A 17,590-nucleotide genomic window follows, 5' to 3' on the forward strand; every position below is an offset into this window, starting at 1 on the left:
TTTTGTCTCTTTGTGATGGTTTTGTGATTATTATGCCCCTTTCCATAGGCAGTCTCTTTGCAGCAGTTTTGCATCTTTTTGTAGTTTTTGTGTCTCTTTATGGTCATTTTGAGTGTCACACTGCTTTGCTGAAGTAAATGTTTTTAGATTTGACTTGTAGTGGTGATGAGGTGTTAACCAAATGTTTTATAAATTCCACATTATCAGCCAGACAGCTATTTTCTCATTTTGAAGGGTTATAGCCTTTGTTACTGCATTTACAAAAGTTTAAAGGAGACTTTCTAATGTACTTGTAGTTTTCTTTGACAACCAGCAGGTGGAGTACTAGTACATGGATCTTGACTCATGGATTTGCTGCAATATGTGGGATGCTCTGAGAGTGATACTGTGCCAGAATTTTTTTGTTTGGGCTGTTGGGTTTGAATAAGAGGTCAGTTCAGTGTCATTTTGAGATAAGAATATTATGGCGGTTTGCAAACATTGGACTTAACTTAAAATTATATTTGTTACATTATTTTGAAGATAACATTCTCAATGAAACCATAATCAGATACGTTTGTCTTGGCTTATCTTGGTTTGTGGTTTCCAAAAATAACCTTAAGTTGTGTGTATTTTTCCCCTTATAAAACATGTTTGATATCACAGTGGATCAGATTAAATTATGAAGCCTTGCAAATCAGGATAATAATGTGAAATCTGGCCTTTTTGTCCTGTTTTTATGTTGCAGTATGTTCTGGGGCTTAGTGGCCAGTTACATGATATTCCCTGGATGCAGTCCATGTGGTGTTTTTCTCTGGGAGCTGCAATCAACAGATCAATACATCAGCAGGATTAGTACTAACCCACTTCTCAATAGCCTGATGTCCACTAGATGCTCCAACAGGCATTCAGTCAGCAAATCTGCCACTCAGAACCAAGTGCTGCCTGTCTTCCAGTGGACAAGTGCAGCGAGGAGTCAGGATACAAGGTATTTCAAACCCATTCAGATCCCCCAACCATTTTATTTGACATTGTTTTTTTAGGATGTTTAGATCTGTGATTACTGTCATCTTACTCCACCCAAATGCACAAACTTATTTGATGGGAGGTCTTTAAAGGAAATCAGTGTTACACTTGATCTGAAGTGCAGTAGAGCCACGTCCCCTTTTTTAACAACCATGGCCAACTGTGAGAAAAGGTGTAAGTGCAAGGCACGTTTTATCATATTTTGAATTATATAATTTGTCTTTAAACTGTGTATAAAGAGAACATGAGATGTTACATTACTTTTAAAAAATCACATGAAATATTTAGTTTGCTTAGGATTTTTCCCTCAAAATATCCGTTGGAAAACAAATAGGGGAAATACAATAAAATACAGTTCTGATTTTTTTTTAAGACATTTTTTTGGCTTTTTGCCTTCATTAGAGATAGGACAGCTCATTACTCATTATCATTGGGTTGGACTTGAGCCCGGCAAGGACAGCAGCCTCTGTACATGGGGCACCTGCTCTACCAGGTGAGCTACTGGACAATCTCTGATTTGGTTTTATAATGATACAGTCAGCTCATAATGCATCTTATCATATCCACACACTACATATGCAATGAATTATAAAATATCACTTTAGTCAGTGATATGAGTTACCCATTCATGATAAATAAATCCCACCCCCTTTTTTAAATTTTCTTTTTCCTTTTGTCTTTTTTTTTTTTTTTTTTAAGGCTAGGATATGTTAAGAGTATTTATTATTATATATAAAATTGCTAATGAGTTATACTTTTTGATTATCAAGTATAAATCATGAGCGATGATAGTTTATGATAAAGATTTCTGACTTTAAGTGCATTTAAATTAGAAATCCATCAGTACGAAGGGTTAACATTGAAAAAACTGATTCAAACCAATGAGAGTTCATGAAAAGTTTCACATCTGAAGTTCTTTGCATTAAGTATTACGTGTTTTGAATGTAAGCTGAAAGAAAATAATTCATACATGACGTAATGCACTGCCCGGCACGCTGAATGAAACAAATCAAACGCACCCACTTGTTGATTAAGACAGGCGCGTGCTGGTCCTTGCCTAGTGCAAATTGTGCGCGTGGTGGGCCCGCGTTGACCCTCTAGCGGTGACTTTTACGTTTGCATCGAGACTTTGAGTTTTCCGTGAGGCCGTGTAGTCTTTTTGCTGTCTGTGCCAGTAATGCGGGTGACAGCTGTGACAGAAGGAAATGCTGTAAATTTGAGGAGCAGCGGGACCAGAGAAGCTGAACGGACGGTTTTATTTTTCGTCGACATTGAAGGAGCAGAGAAGCTGAATGGACGGTTACATTTATTTTTTTCGGCAGTGAAAGGAGCAAAGAAGTTGGACTCTGAGCAGTTTGAGGAGGACTGTGTGGGGCTAACGACTGGCAGAGCAACGTTCAGACGTGAGTACAAGAAAAGTTATTAATGTTTGTAATGCTAATGTTTATTACATTTTTGTGAGGCTAGCTCGCTGCTCAGAGGACGTGGGCTGCGGGCGCGTGATGCTCAACAGGTGTGTAATAAGTGCGCAGCTGTATTTGTGGGTTGGGGCTGCTGTTGAGTTTATAATGACTTTACATGTCTGTGTTGGCTGCTCTGGTAATGCTTTATGCTGCTGTTACCGTTGCAGGTTATTGAATTGATGCATGTTGTATCTGCGTATGTGTTCATTGCTGTTTTTGATTATTATCGGCCACTTTTGACCTTTTTTCCTGGTTAATTGTGGTAAGACTACATTGAGATGGCGGTTACATTTAATGATAATTAGCACAGGCTGCACATGTTTCATAGAGAAGGTATTTATGATTGTTTGGACATATTTAACTTTTGCATTTGTTTTACTTCTGAGTATTTTATTGTAATTTTACTCGTTTACTTGTGTCAAATTTCTGTAAAATAGCGGTACTTTTACTTGAGTAAAACATAGGGCTGGCCAGTGTGTCAATACTCCAGTCATAATGAGTGCAGTATGGGTACATCAGTATCATAATATGAGGTCAGGTATTGTCTTAGGTTTGGGATATTTTAATGTCCTAAGTGTTGTCTTTTACAGGTTTTAAAGGCTGCATTACAGTGGGGTTTTCTCTAAACTTACTGGACTGTTTTAGTTATATTATTGCACTGAATACGTGTTAAAGCTGCCAGTGTGTGTGTGTGTGTGTGTGTGGGGGAGGTTGCTTTATTCTAATTCTATAATTGATGTTGCAACTGCTCATGTGCCCATGGATGTTTTCTTTTTCAGTATTATTTTCATATCTAAGTGTTGTCGTCTTTTCTTTTTAATTCTAGTAAGGCTACACATAAGACGACTGTGTTCATGATTGATAATCAATGTCTTATAGAGAAGGATTTTTTTCACATAATAGTACAAGTATATTTTGATACAAGTCTTTTTACTTCTTTACTTGAGTCTAATTCCTTTAAAGCAGTAGTACTTTTACTTGGGTAGAAAAAGGAGCTGGACACTATATCAGTATTACAGGCTAAAATTATATATATATATATAATAGACACACACATGCAATCAAATTAAAATGAGTCGGGATTTCTAACGAGTTGAGAAGCTTTGGAGTCTTTCTGATGTAAATTATCTCCCTGAGTGTTGTAATTAAAAGCCACCTCTCTTTGGCTTCTTTTGCGTTTATGAATTCCCCCGGCTTTGAGCGTCACTCTTATTTCAGTCCTTTTCCATCTTCTTTCTCCACTGCCCTTGTTTTTCTCTTACACCCTTTTTTACTCTTACACCGTCCTTCTCTGTTCCTATGCCCTCACTCCTGTCGTTCTCCTTCTTCCTTTTCCAGCTGTGTATGATAAACACACACATACAGTATGTGTGTGTTTGTCATCTACAGCACACACCCCTGCAGCTGTGGCTGTTTGCTGGTTGGAGCTGTGCACACAGATGATATTTTGCCCCTTAATGACAGCAATCCCGTGCTGCAGCCTTGAGCCCCTCTGAACAATACAAGTCGTGAACAGAGAGTGAAAAAAATGCCAGGCGTCAGTCATGCTGCAGTAATGACTATGTGAGTGTGTCTCTCATGTATGTGTGGTCCCTGTTGTGATTCAAATGTCAGAATATACAAGACAAGATGAGCAGGAGACGTGGCTGTTAGTGAGGACCATTATCCTGGACTCATTTGCCGATACTGCAATGCAGCTGACAGTGATGTCTGTTCCAGGAAGTTCAGCGTTTGTCTGTAATTGGTCATTTGTGCCACTGCAGAATTTCACTCATTTGAACGTGTGCCTGACAACTTTGAGAAATGCAAATGTCTCACACAACTGCTTTTAGCTGTTTAGTGCCAGATGAAAGATTAAAGGTGCTATGTAATATATGCAATTTACACTGTCACAGTACCATTGTTAGATTAACTGTGCTGGCTTGATTTGATCATCGTGAACACATGAGACCATGGTGTATACAGCTGGTGGTTTACTTGTTTTGTTGATGTTGTTGGTGGTGGTGGCAGTTTTTTGCCTTTGTTTACATGACAGTGATGGTGTGAAAGGGGAAGAGATAATGGATGAAATGCAGCAAAGGGCTGAGGTTGGAATTGCACCTGCGGCTGCTTCTGCTGTGGCATGGACATAGCCTTTTCTACATGGGGCATCTGCTCCACCATGTACTACTGGGTGCCCTGGTGGATTATTTGTTGTTTCTCTAGACCCTGTTTCGCATAAAGTCCTCTTAAATAGAAGCTGTTATGGCTTAACAAGCCACCATGTTTATGTGTATTAAGGAGAATAATGTTTGAAGTTTTCTACTATTAATTTTTCACTTTAGTTTCATCATCTGCATAAACAACACAACAGTCTGGTGGCAGTGAATAAAAATGCACACTTTTGGGGTTGTGACTGGGTGCTGGAAAAGGAGTCAAATTTTGCTTAGAGCTTCATAAATTGGTCCCCTGCTGTCTGACAGAAGCTAGAATTACACCAAATACACCTACTGTTTAATAAATACAATTTGTGCTCAGCTACTTTTGCATTTGTCACATTGTACAGGATATGTCCTCTAACTGCAACTCCTGCAAATTTTAATTCCTGTTCTTGTTGAGAGTACATGGCTTTTTTTACATGTTTGATTTTCATTTCCTAAATTCCCAGGTCCGTACCTTCATTTCTGTCAGCTCAGAGGGGGGATTTTATAACACAGAAAACATCAAAGCACTTTCTGCATGAAAGTCGTTTCCCTTTGCTCAGTAAAACTGCTGTTTTTGGAATTGACTGAATCACAAACAAATGAGCCACAAACCTATCTAGAGAACAAATGGTGTGTTTTAAAAGTCTTTCCAGAAAATACTCTTCAAGGGACTTGATGATGTGTTAGTTTTTCCAGTCTCTTTCAAATATTCTCTGTCATTCACTGACATTCTTATTCATGTGACTTTGATAATTTATATCTGCTAAAAAATGAAGTCAGCTTTTTAACTTTCGCCGTGATTTTGTCAGTTCAGTTAGTTTGAAATGTCACTGACACTGTCAATATGATCATGAGACCTCAGGTGCATGTCATCGGGATAATGAAGCTGGCCATTGATGGGGTTCCTCGCGCATGTCTGTGTGTGTTTGTGTTGAGTTTAATGTGGATTCAGCACCGCGGACAGCGCCAGCTCGCTCTGCTCAATCCACTGCAGCATTTTCAGCTCCGTTTCACCGCGCCACGAGACAGTCTGTAACCGAGATAAGCTTTTTATTAATTCCTTCGTAGCCCTTTCATGTGAGTAATAATTCAACAGCGTCTCAAGTGTAATGATTTCATACAAAATAAAATGCGACGGCAAAAAAACAAAGTCTAAATGATAAGACTTCATTCAGACTAAGTGCTGTTTCGTGGACCATATCATAAAGCCGAGCTGACTAGAAGACCCCTGTGTTAGGGAGTCGTGCAACAGGTGTGTGCATTTGCCGATAGAAAAGGCGGCATCAAACCGCCAGATATTGGACGGAGTTTGGAGCAGCGCCTATCTGATACAAAGAAGGACGCGCTCGTTTAACAGCAGTAAAGCGAGACAAAGGTATGTGGTGAACTCGTGCCCATATTAGTGACGCCATCTCGGCCTCCCTCCTCCCCAAATCTCTCCGGTTACGGTTTATATGCAGTCGGTCCAGAGACTGACGGTGTGGGAACCACGTGTCTACGTAACTGCAAGCAGCACCTCTCGGTAGAGCTGCATCAAGCTGCACAGGCAAACCAGAGGTAACGATTTCCTTCAGAACAAAAGTCGAACATATTGTGCTCTTTTTTAATAAAAAGCAGCACAGCTCTACTGTTTTGCGAGTACAGAAAGACGTCAAATGTATGCATAATTGCCAGAAATTTAAGTAATATATCCATGTCCACTGGCACTTTTATTTATGTTGTAGTTATTATCCTTAGAATATACGGTAATACTTTAGCCCTGCCTTTTTCACTGTAGCACAGTTTGAATTTCGGTTTGTTTGGTTATTTATATGCTATATTTCCTATCAAAATGCATTCATAATAATGCCCCTTTAACCCTTTAGCCCTATGTCTTAAAAAACATGAAAAGAAGGCAGTGAACAATTTAAGAAGAAATGACCCTGAAATTAGCAAGAAATTAGTAAAAAGTAGAACAGTACCTAAAAATGTGCAAAAACAAAAAACAACAAAAGAAACGTAAAGAAAAACAAAAATGGAAAGACATGGAAAAATGCTTGCAAATTTAATTATTCTAAATAATTTTGAATATATAACTATGATGATTAGAACGCTAGTTATCTAGGAAATTTTCCTGAGCGTTTTTTATTAAAAGTTTTCTATCTACTGATTTCTTGCAATTTGCAGCACATTTCTTGCCAAGGTGCTCATTGCCTTTTTCCTCAAAAACTCAAAACGAATTTGCTCAGAGTTCAAAGTTTTAAATACCTGAGTAAAGTGATGTCGGTTTGGAAGTTTGGAAGGATTTATAGATTAAGTAAAATGTAAGAAAATACATACCAGGCTATAATAATCTAAAAAAAGGCATTCTACGTAAATACAGTGGGGGAAAGGAGAGAATCAGTATTCTCAAGTGTTCATTAAAATGAGCTCAATTAAAATGGACGGCTTTTGTTTTGAAGGTGCCAACCGGAATAGGTGTTTTATTTAATTGCTCCCACTTTGTTGCTGGTTGGGTATAGATAGTCAGTGCACCTCCTCGCGCCCCACCGGCCGTCGGTCGTCTCGAGCGCTGCTGAAGAAGACGCTAAAACACCAGAGGAGCGCGAGAGGACCACGAGCCGGACCTGCTCTCCTTCCACTTCCTCTCCATCTAGTTTGCGGAGTAGAAGAGACAGCAGAGCCACAGTCCAGCAGCAAGGTGAGGAGGAGGAAGAGGAGGAGGAGAGAGGAGAGGAGAGGAAGAGGAGACAGACAGACAGCAGCAATCTTGGCGCATTGGAGCTTATGGATTATTGAGAAGTGGAGGCCGAAACGCGGATGAAATATTCATGTGGACTTTTTAAAGAGGAAAACACAGAGTGGGAGAGTGCAGAGATTCCCTGCAGTGATTCACCTGCCCGGTCCATGCGCTCCCACTGACCACAGACCTGAGAGCCAGCGCTGCTGCTGCTGCTGCTGCTGCTGGAAACGATTCTGCATCTCGCGTGTGTGTGTGTGAGTGTGTCTGAGTGAGTGAGTCTGTGTGTGTGTGTGTGTGTGTGTGTGTGTGTGTGTGTGTGTGTGTGTGTGTGTGTGTGTGTGTGTGTGTGTTTGGAAAGGAGCCCCCCTGCTGCAGTACTTGTCTGCTGTACTGGTACAGGGATGCCACCGACTTGCTGACGGACACCCGGTATCCGCACCCCTCCCCTCCTCCTCCCCTCCCGGACGGACGGACGCACCGACCCCTGCGATCCCTACTAATATGCAATGGTTTTTTGTGCAGAAGCCGACAGCTGCCGCGTACCGCCGACTTCACGCTAGCGCCGCCGCATGCCTGTCCGCCGCTGCCGCTCCTCTCCCCGCGCCGCGCGGCAGACGACGCCATTTGAAGAGGAGCGCTCGGGGGCTTTTGACGCCGCGGCGGCCGGGCGGCAGCAGCAGCGACCTATCCTCTGCCGCTGAGGACCACCGGCCGCTGGGGCAGCCGGAGGCGGAGACCTCGGAGACAAGCGCCACAGCGGTTGCTCTTTTCTTGCCGCACGGGGACGACGTCGACGCGGAATACGTGCGGCTGCTGGTCTCTGGGCTCGTGGAGGAACCGGGCGAGAAACCGGGCGACGAGCCGGGCTTTCTGCTCTTATTCTTGTCTATGGTGCAGATTGGGGGCCGAAGCACCGCCGAACTGAGCCCAACAGCTGGCCGGCTCTGCTGGCATGCAAACAGGGGGGCGGATCAGCCCCCATGCGGTGGGTGAATTTTAGGCTGCCGCATCCGGAGCGCCTCTCGTCCCCCACCTCCTCTTCCTCCACCTCTTCCTCCTCCTCCCCCGTCTCGGCCAAATCCATGCGGTTTATTTGGAACAACATTTTCAGCAAAGGATCGCATATGCTGCAGTGTCTTTGTGGCAGGAGCCTCAAGAAAAACAAGAACCCAACTGGTGAGTTTGTTGTGTGTGTCACTCGCTCTCTCTTTCTGCGTGTGTACGTGCGCGTGGGGGGGTGATGGAGAAAGACTTTATTGCGTTTCTGTGCGTGTGCGTACGCGCAGGAGCGTGTGTGTGTGTGCGTGTGTGTGTATTCCCTCTCGAGACTGCACTGTTCGACTGCTTGCTGGTGTTTCTCTGCAATCGCAGTTGTGCAGCAAGTGAGTGCACTACAGGGAGGGAGGGTGTGTGATGGGGCAGAGGGAGGGGGGTGATAACTTATTAGCACAGAAACTGACTACAGTGGCAGTGCGTGTGAAGAAAGAGTGCGTGCGTGCTGTGCGTGGCAGAGATGCTGCAGAAAATCAAGTCTAATGCAGCATGCAGACCCGTTCAGGCTCCAGTAACCTGCATGATTAAACAGCACATGGCCTTATTTAGACTTCCACCGTGAATGTTCAGCATACTGTGGAACAGAAAAGAGTAGAAAGAGTATTTCTTGTGGCTGCAGACATTTCAGTCAGACTGTGGACACAAACATCTCTTCTCGTGAGATTGAATGTGCTCAGCAGAGCTCAGAGCTTCTTTGGGGTCTGACATAAAGGGTTCGTACAATGTTTATTGCAAGTTTTTCATTCAGGTGAGCTGTTGATTATGTTTATGCTTCACTGTAAACTCACAAGTTGATCTTATGTTTAAATCTAGGACACAGATTGCCTTGATAAAGGAAAGTAAATATAATAGTTCGTTTTTATTTATGTTTATTTCATAACAAATAATTGTACTGAAATTTCAGTTGTATTTACTCAATTTTGTGAAGTTGCAACTTAAAACTGACGAGTAGAATTAACAAGTTCTTTCTGAGTAATAGCAACTTAAGTTTTTAAGTAAACCAAGTTAGTTAGATATAGCTGAAAAGTTTTAAGTGTTTTGCAGTTCACGTTCGAACAAGGTGCTTGAAGTACTTGAATTTAACACTCAGAAATTTAAATACTGGAATACCTTAATTTTTTAACTCAATGCTGGAAGAAAAGTACTTTGAGGAAAGCAGAAAGATACACTGTTTTATGAAACTTAGATAAATGTTTCAAAGTAGGAAGCCAATTATTTTCTAATTATTTTCTAATGCCATATGTGTGGTATGAGTTCAGAGCAACAAAGGGTTGGTAAATACCAGTAAATAGTTGGCGCCTGGATGTTTCACTAGCCTGCAAGACACAATTTTGAGCTGTAATTTGGCAGTAAAAAAGCAGTCGTGTGTGTCTGACAGTGGATGATTGTGCAAATTTCTCTTGCACATGATGGTTGTTGAGAAAACAATTTCATCCTTGAAAAAAAAAATGAGTGCTTGAAAAAGTACTTGAAGGTCCTTGAATTGAACTTGCCCCTGTCTCTATGAACCCTGATTTTGTAAGCGGGTGGAAGCTTCATTGAGTATTGACATTTGTTAATGTCAAAGAAAAACATTTAGTCTGAACATTTCTATTTTTTTAATTAAATTATAAGGCTTTAGAGTTGATTTATTTTGTTTGTGTAATTTCTGTCTCAAAATACTCAGAATGGTATTTTGTTAAAATGAAAATAATCCTGCAAACTAAATAGTCTTTATTGTTCTTACTGAATTTAACAAACACAATCAGTTACCTCAATACTACAAGTAAACACAGCTTTTAGGTGAAGTCAGACTAACTTGGTTTGATTAAGTTGCTGTCACTTAAAACAGGTTAATTTCACTTGTCATTTTTAAGTTAACTTCACAAAATGAAGTTAATACAACAACATTTTAAGTAAACCTAACAAACAGATAGAGAGTAAATATAATGCAAGTCTAGTTATATTTACTTAGCTTTTTCAAGGCAGTCAGTTTCCTTTTTTTTAAAAAAAAAAAAGTATGATCAACGTCAATGTCACATTTTATATTATTGGTACACTCACTGGTACATGTCTATCTTGTAAAGTTGGATTTGTGTGTAGATAACTTCAATGATCAGAGCTGGGACACCCATCTGACACAAGTCCCTGCCTGCGTTCATCAGCAGGGTGCAGGGATGATATAATTCAGAGTAAAATTCAGTTTAATTCACCATCAGGCGTTTTAATTCTCTTCGTCGTGTTTTCCAGAGGGAACAGGACACATTTAGACTTGCTAAAAGCTTTGATCAAATCAGAAAGGTTGCTCTGGTCTCCACCATATTTCCCCTCCGCTCTGGGTGAGGACAGGACAAAGATTGACATTGGCATTGCAACAGGAAGTGGACATTGTTGACATTATTGGCATATTGACGTTGCATCAAAAGTTGGCCTCGGTATCCTCAGCACAGTGTTGAGGACAACAACAGGCCCCATGAGGGCACTTTTTGAAGTAACATTATAGTCTGAAATGATATTTTTATGAACAAATGTGTAAGTTAGATACAGGCTAAACTTCCAATCATTGCATTTGTATGATGTCTGCGCTTGGAACAACCCTCTAAACAAAAATGGCGATATCAAGAAGTAGTTACGTCCATCACACTCATGGGGTAACCTGTTTTGGTGGTGTATGCCATCCATCTTTTAAAGTTGCTACACAGCATCTTTGTCAAATAGTGCTATATAGAATATTACATTATAGGTGCAATATTGCACTACATTGTTTCTACATGTTTGAGCCGGGTGCTCGAGGATGAGTCAGTGTGCTTCTTAACACTCTTATTTTAAAAATGAATGATTAATAATCATTTTGTGAGAAAAGTTGGCTTAAAATATTTAGAATCCTGTGCTAAATGCTTGCTGGGGTTACCTTTTCAAATCTGGAATATTTCTGTGAGCGTGGGAACAAAATAGTTTGGGGCCACTGCTTTAGCCCTCTGAAACCCGGATTAGCATTACTTTGCATTCAGATTCCTTTAAGAAGTATTTCTACCTCTGAAACCTGAGTAAATTGATTTGATTTCCTTTAAAAACATGGGAAAAGAAGGCAATTAGGAACTCTGCAAGAAATGTTCTGCAAATTGCAAGACATTAGTAGATTTAGATTAATTTAAAAGCTAGTGAAAATTTTAACCTCTAACCTCAATTTATGACTAAGAACCACTGCGGTACCGCTGTCGTACAGCAAATTACATTTACAAATGGTAACATTACAACTACATGTTCAAAAAGTAAATGTTGATTAATAGATTAACAGATAAACAGAAAATAATTTGACACGGACCTCGATTAAAGAAATAGTACACTACTTTAGCCTAACGATAAACAAGGTCTAATATAGTCATCTGTCACTGGGGTGTTTTCTCCTCTTTTTAAAACGTTTACCCAGTCAATTGAATGTTTGCTTCGCTGTAAGCTGTGTGTAAACAACAAAGAACTCAAAACACAAAAACATGTTCAAATGTACAATTTTGTTGTTGTTATTGTTGTATAAGTGAAAATAGTTTTAGCAAAGTTTTTAAAAGTGTTAAGTGAAAAATCTGCCCCGATACCAAGCACTCTATGATGCATCAACAAGTCTGTTTACACTTAAACCAGAGCTAGCATAATGTAAAATTGTCATTATGTGGGCACTTTAGTGTTTCCCTTGTGCTTTGCTGCATTTCTCTACACATAAACATCACTCTGTGGTGGCATAGAGTAAATATTTGAGTAACCACAGACAGTCAGCACTGAGAAGTGATGAGATGAGGTCAGAGGCATTAATGCTGTGTCTTCTCTTTGTCCCTGAGTGCTTAACAGTCATTTTTTCAGTTGTTTGAGTGATTACAAAGCATTGTTCCTGTGGTTTGGAAGTGATGTGTAAAGGACAAACGCATAAGAAATCAAATCTGTAAAAATGCTGCAGCACAGTGTATGTCAGCTTTTGTCATTGAAGTGACCGTGTTGTTGGCTATAAGGCATATAAATAAATGTCATAAATATCTGCTTAAGTTCACATAAAAGTTTAAGGTCTAATTTGTTACATTTGGGGATACATAAATTGTTTTTTCCTCATCACTGTCTGCTATAACAATGATCCAAACTATAAACAGTTTATGAAAGGCTGATGTATTCCTGAGAAATATATTTGTATTTACCAACAAGCATTTCAAGAAAAAAGGCGTGTATCTGCCAAGAGTGATCGAAGAGTAATCTGTGGGAAAACACTAGAGCAGTAAGACTTTAACACCAAACATAAACCCCTGAAAACAAACAAAATCAATATTGATGTGTTGGCACAGGTGAAAGGACTAATTTGCCGCACAGAACTGAACAGTTGTACTAACAGCAACATTTTCACAGCTTCCTTTCACCGCCTGCCAACACGCCACTGCCTGCAATTTACAAAAAATGTCACATGACTGGTTGTGTTCTTTGTGTCCTCGGGGTGCTGTGTTTCAGCTTTTATTCCTTTTCATATTGTGGCTCCTCTTTGCCTTTTTGATGAATTGGCTTGAAGCTAGACGGGCTGGATTTATGAGAGAACGCGTGCACTCCTGTGATACATAAGCAGGGTATTAACAACACTGAGTGACCTTCTTTCTCATAGTTTGTTGCTCCCTCTTTAGGTGTTGAATGTCATACAATGGACAGACTCTAAGCTGCAGTTTTATTTTCATTATACTGATGTTTATTATAACTTTTAAAATGTCAGTATGTATAGTTGAGGGTCTCTCTATAACATGGGTGATGCTGAAACAATGAGTCAGAGTTCGATGAGTTCAATTGAGTGTGAAAGCTCTTGCTACTCACTAGCTTTTTCTGGAGCTTTCAGCCACATCTCATGGTCTTCACCAGTGGTTAGAGTTGGCTCAGTTGTCAGCTCGACCTGCTGATGAAGACCACAAGATAATAGTAATAATAATAATAATGATAATAACTTTATCTTTGACACATAAGACCAAGCAAAAGCAAGAAAGGTTTCTTGTAGAGGCAACATAACTATAAGAGCCAAACAATAATGCCAAACCAAGGCCAGACAATATTTAAAGTAGAATTAAACTAGAGAGAAACAATTACAAAACAAGAATAACAACAACAACCCATACCAACAAGAGTGAATACAATTCAAAGAATATTAGCAGTAAACACAGAATAAATAGTTACTAATAACAGAAGTAAACACAATCAAGACAGAATAAAAGAATAAAGATAAATTAAAATACAAACTAAAATAGATTAATTAAAACTGACAAATAAATATGGCTGATATAAAATAAAAAGTGGCTGAGAGAGTCCGAGGAGGTTGATCTTGAGTCAAATTGTCTTCAGGGTTTTTTAACCTGGACCCTATTTTCAAGTTTTTAAGCGATTAATGGGAACAACCGTTTTTTGACATTGGTCCAGTATTGAGTGAGAGGGCTGCATCCTTATCCATCCTTGTGTCTGTCAATTTTGAATGAAAATTAGTTTAATAATGATAAAAATACTGTTTATTTAAATGGAGTCTGGTCACTTTGGCTTCAGGCTTTTTCTTGTTAAACAAAAAGGATCTTACTGTCTAACAAAAAGCTCTATCTGTCGGACAGTCGGAGTCCTTTCCATAATGTTGTCATATACTTACGATAACAATCCAAGATGTCAGTGCCAAACATGACAACTTTTAGAAGACGTAAACTTAAAGTGTGTATTAGCCCGATATCTCTCAATTCTAGAAAAAATTACACATGGCCGTTGAATTCATTACCTCATGGTGAAGTGATGGTGACTGGCTCAAGTTTACTTCTCATTTCCTGGTGTAATGCCAACTGTACTGATACATGCAAGAGACAGTAAACATTAGCTTGGAAACTCGGCTTCTGCATATGCCATTTCGTCATGTGAGACGATTAGTTCATGAAAGAATACCTCACCCACATACACTGACACACACACACACACACACACACACACACAGAGTGGGAATGCAAAAATGAATGGCAGTACGTTCTGTACGCTTAAGTTCCCACCAGCATCCTGCAGCCAGGCTCAGAGATTTATATTGGCTAACACCATTTAGTTGTCACTTTCTCTTTTAATTAAAGAAAACGTCCTGTATGAACTCCCTCCTGTGGACTTTTAGTGTGTATGTGTGTGTTTATGTGTGATACACTCAGCAGTTGGTGGTGAAATATGGACCTGCTGTAGATGGGGAGGAGGCAGTTTGCTGACTCAGGATTTGTTGCCGTTTCCCTCTGAATTGCAGTATTTAGTGAAAGTCCAGAGGGAAGACAGAAAAACAGCTTTGTTAAGTGTGAGAGCACGTGCGTGCGTGCGTGTGTGTGTGTGTGTGTGTGTGTGCACATCAGTATGTATGAGGGTGATTCAATTAGAAGCAAGGCCAAAGTTTCAGTTCGTCAGCTTATGTTGTATAATAGTGTATATAAAAGTAGATTTTTTTTTGTTAAAATCATCATCATTTTGATAAGATGAATTTCTATTCAATTTCTACAATTTATGATAAAATAAGTTTACTGCAGCGATTTTTTTTCTTGCGCAGTCTTTATTCCTCCCTGGCAATGACAAACTCATTCAGTGTCAAAGTCATTGAAAATATCTTGTTGTGTAAAACCATTTCTGGTGAACAATAGCATTGCAAACAACTTACAACTAACCTTGATGAGAAATACATTTGACATCCTGTGGCTGCCTTACAATAAAAGCCACTCCGTGATTCGACAATTGAACATTTTACAATCTAAACACACCAAGCAGCTGCAATAATTACAGAATAAAATTAAGATAAAATCAACCATGATATAATAAAAAAATAATTTTTCTACAGAGTATTTTCTAGCAGAAGTATAGCTGAATCTGTGTGAATGGAGTTCAGTATTGTAAATGGGACGCCCCCCTGTTATTTTCAGATGAACCAACACCAGTATCATTCATTGTTAAAAGAAATAAGGCGCAATGTTACTCAATGTCTTGTGTTCCATATGACGCGACCCAGATAGAGACTTTCACCCTTTATCGCCCACGTAGGCGTGCACACCAACGTACGCATGTACGCACACATACCTGCTCGCCTCCTCTGGAGAGTTGCCATTAAGGCACCGTGCTTTATATTTTATTTAAACACTAAAGTGTAGCAGTGGGGTTCGTGCCAAGTCAGATTTGTCTCTGTAAGTGAAAGGCACACACACACACACGCTACACATTTATGCTATTTAAATATATTGTATTTATATTTAAATCGGTGGATATCTTTGGATCAGAAGTATTCATATTTTCCTCAAGCTTGCAACAAAGTAAATTTGTGTGTCTCTTTCCCTGTCTCTCAGTTGCGTGCTGTTACATTGTCTAAAACTGTTGAGTTGACAAAATAGTGACAGTCATAGTGATGTCTGTCCTCTGAGGTCACTTGGAGGGTTTTGGTGCAGTCCTCTAATATGCTTCCTGTGTGTGTGCATCTGTGTGTGTGTGTGTGAGTGAGTGAGTGAACTCATTAGTTCGTGGCCTCATTGTCCAAAACACTCTGAGTCTGCAGAAAAACAGTATGACTTTGCTGGACTGATTTGCTCTCGTCTGAACTCTCATGTACGTCATACTTCACACACTCACAAGCTGTCAGCTCATCACACCCGGCACAAACACATACAGTGCAGTCACACAGGTCATTTATATAATCTTAGCAGAACCAACCAAACTGAACTGAACTTTGCTGGTAAAAATACTCCAGTATTTTGTATGTGATATTCACTGTGGTAAATGTAGCTTCTCTTCATGTCTTATGCACATTTTAGTGCAGTTTAGTTTGTCAAATGTGCTGTTAAAGCTGTGAACGTATTCAGTGAAACAAAATGAAAATTCTGCTGTACACTACCGGCTTAAGTTATATAAAAAATAAACCAAAAGAAGAACGATGTTTTAAGTATTGTGTGGAAAACTAAACTTGTTGCTGAATAACTGTTTTATGTGAGGGACTATTTTTTTGGTAGAATGAAATGAAAACTGTCGTCAGTGAGGTTTGGGGACGGCCCATGGCAAGTAGGACAGGACAAGTTGGGTTTTTTTTTGTATTTTTCAATGTTGTGGCCACAGTGTGTGTGTGTGTGTGTGTGTGTGTGTGTGTTTGTGTGTGTGTGTGTGTGTGTTTGTGTGTGTGTGGATGAAGTGAACCTTAACCAGCACAAATCTGCTCACTGGCATCTCTATTCAACACAGACTCCAGGCAATTTAAGTGAGGTTGTTAGCCCTTTGAGTTTGTGTTTTTCCCAGCAGAGACAGAAATCACAACTGACCACAACAACACAAAGAGTCTTTTCCAAAACAGTCCAGTTTAAAAAATGTTAAGCCAACAAACAACTCTTAATTCTAGAGAAATTGCTCCAAAAATGACTCAGTTTTCATTCCTCCGCTGATATTTCTATACACATCTCAGCTACAAATGTTTCGACCCTGAAACTTTCGTCTGCCAAACTGTTTTCTTTTTTGAAATGACAATATCCAGTTAAATGGCTTCAGTTATTGAAGGATGTCAAACAATGAAAAACTGTTATGAGAGCTTTGGACTGTTGATTGCAGTGTGACGCTGTTCAGCAGAGGAAACACTATAATTTTCAAAATGAAGCAATGAGTAAAAGTGGAAAGGTGAATGAGGGAATGGCTGAGTGTGTTTGGACAGCTCTCGCTCCAGGTTTCTGTCGAGAGAGTGAGTGCCGAGTGTTATTTTTCCAAGTGCACTTAAAAAGCAGCAGGGCATCAAAAGCTCCACTCAGAAGTGTTTTTCGCAGACTGAATGATAAGAAGCAGAGAAACACTTGACAACAACTCAGTCTCCTTCTCTGACTCGCTGCATAAAAAGTGTTTAATTGGCGAGGCTGGAAATGCCGAATTTACACAGTCACTTGATTATGCTGCTACTGTTTTTGAGCATAAGGCCGCGGATATTCAATTCTTAGACAAAATATTAGATAAAACTCAAAGTGTACTTACTAGCTGTCAACCACATTAAAATGTTGTCATCCATAGTGCATTTTTTGGCCCAATACTTAACAGATTTTAACCACCTTTGCCTAGATATCCCTCCTCCTCCCCACTGTCAAAACTTCACTGTATGACACAAATTGATGGAAATTAAGTCATCCTGCTGAGTTTACTGGCTCTCCTGAACAGTTGCT

General features: G+C 39.8%; 1 protein-coding gene across 3 annotated transcripts in view; it reads left to right on the forward strand.

Moving 5' to 3' along the window:
- Window positions 1–7,160: 7,160 nt before the first annotated feature.
- Window positions 7,161–17,590, forward strand: part of LOC121962894 (fibroblast growth factor 14-like) — a 95,598-nt gene continuing 85,168 nt past the window's right edge. For 2 of the 3 annotated variants that reach the window (XR_015775905.1, XR_015775906.1), the window contains exon 1: window positions 8,132–8,549. Coding sequence is in view for 1 of the 3 variants with exons in the window: in XM_088074653.1 (XP_087930779.1) it covers window positions 8,354–8,549 (196 nt within the window). In the remaining 2 variants the exon portion in view is untranslated. Of the gene's footprint in view, window positions 8,550–17,590 lie in introns of all 3 variants that reach the window. The other variant, XM_088074653.1, reaches the window with a different exon arrangement.

Source organism: Plectropomus leopardus, chromosome 24 (genome assembly GCF_026936395.1).
Source record: "Plectropomus leopardus strain MGB_pleo_1.0 chromosome 24, ASM2693639v1, whole genome shotgun sequence".
In the NCBI taxonomy this organism is placed as follows: Eukaryota; Metazoa; Chordata; class Actinopteri; order Perciformes; family Serranidae; genus Plectropomus; species Plectropomus leopardus.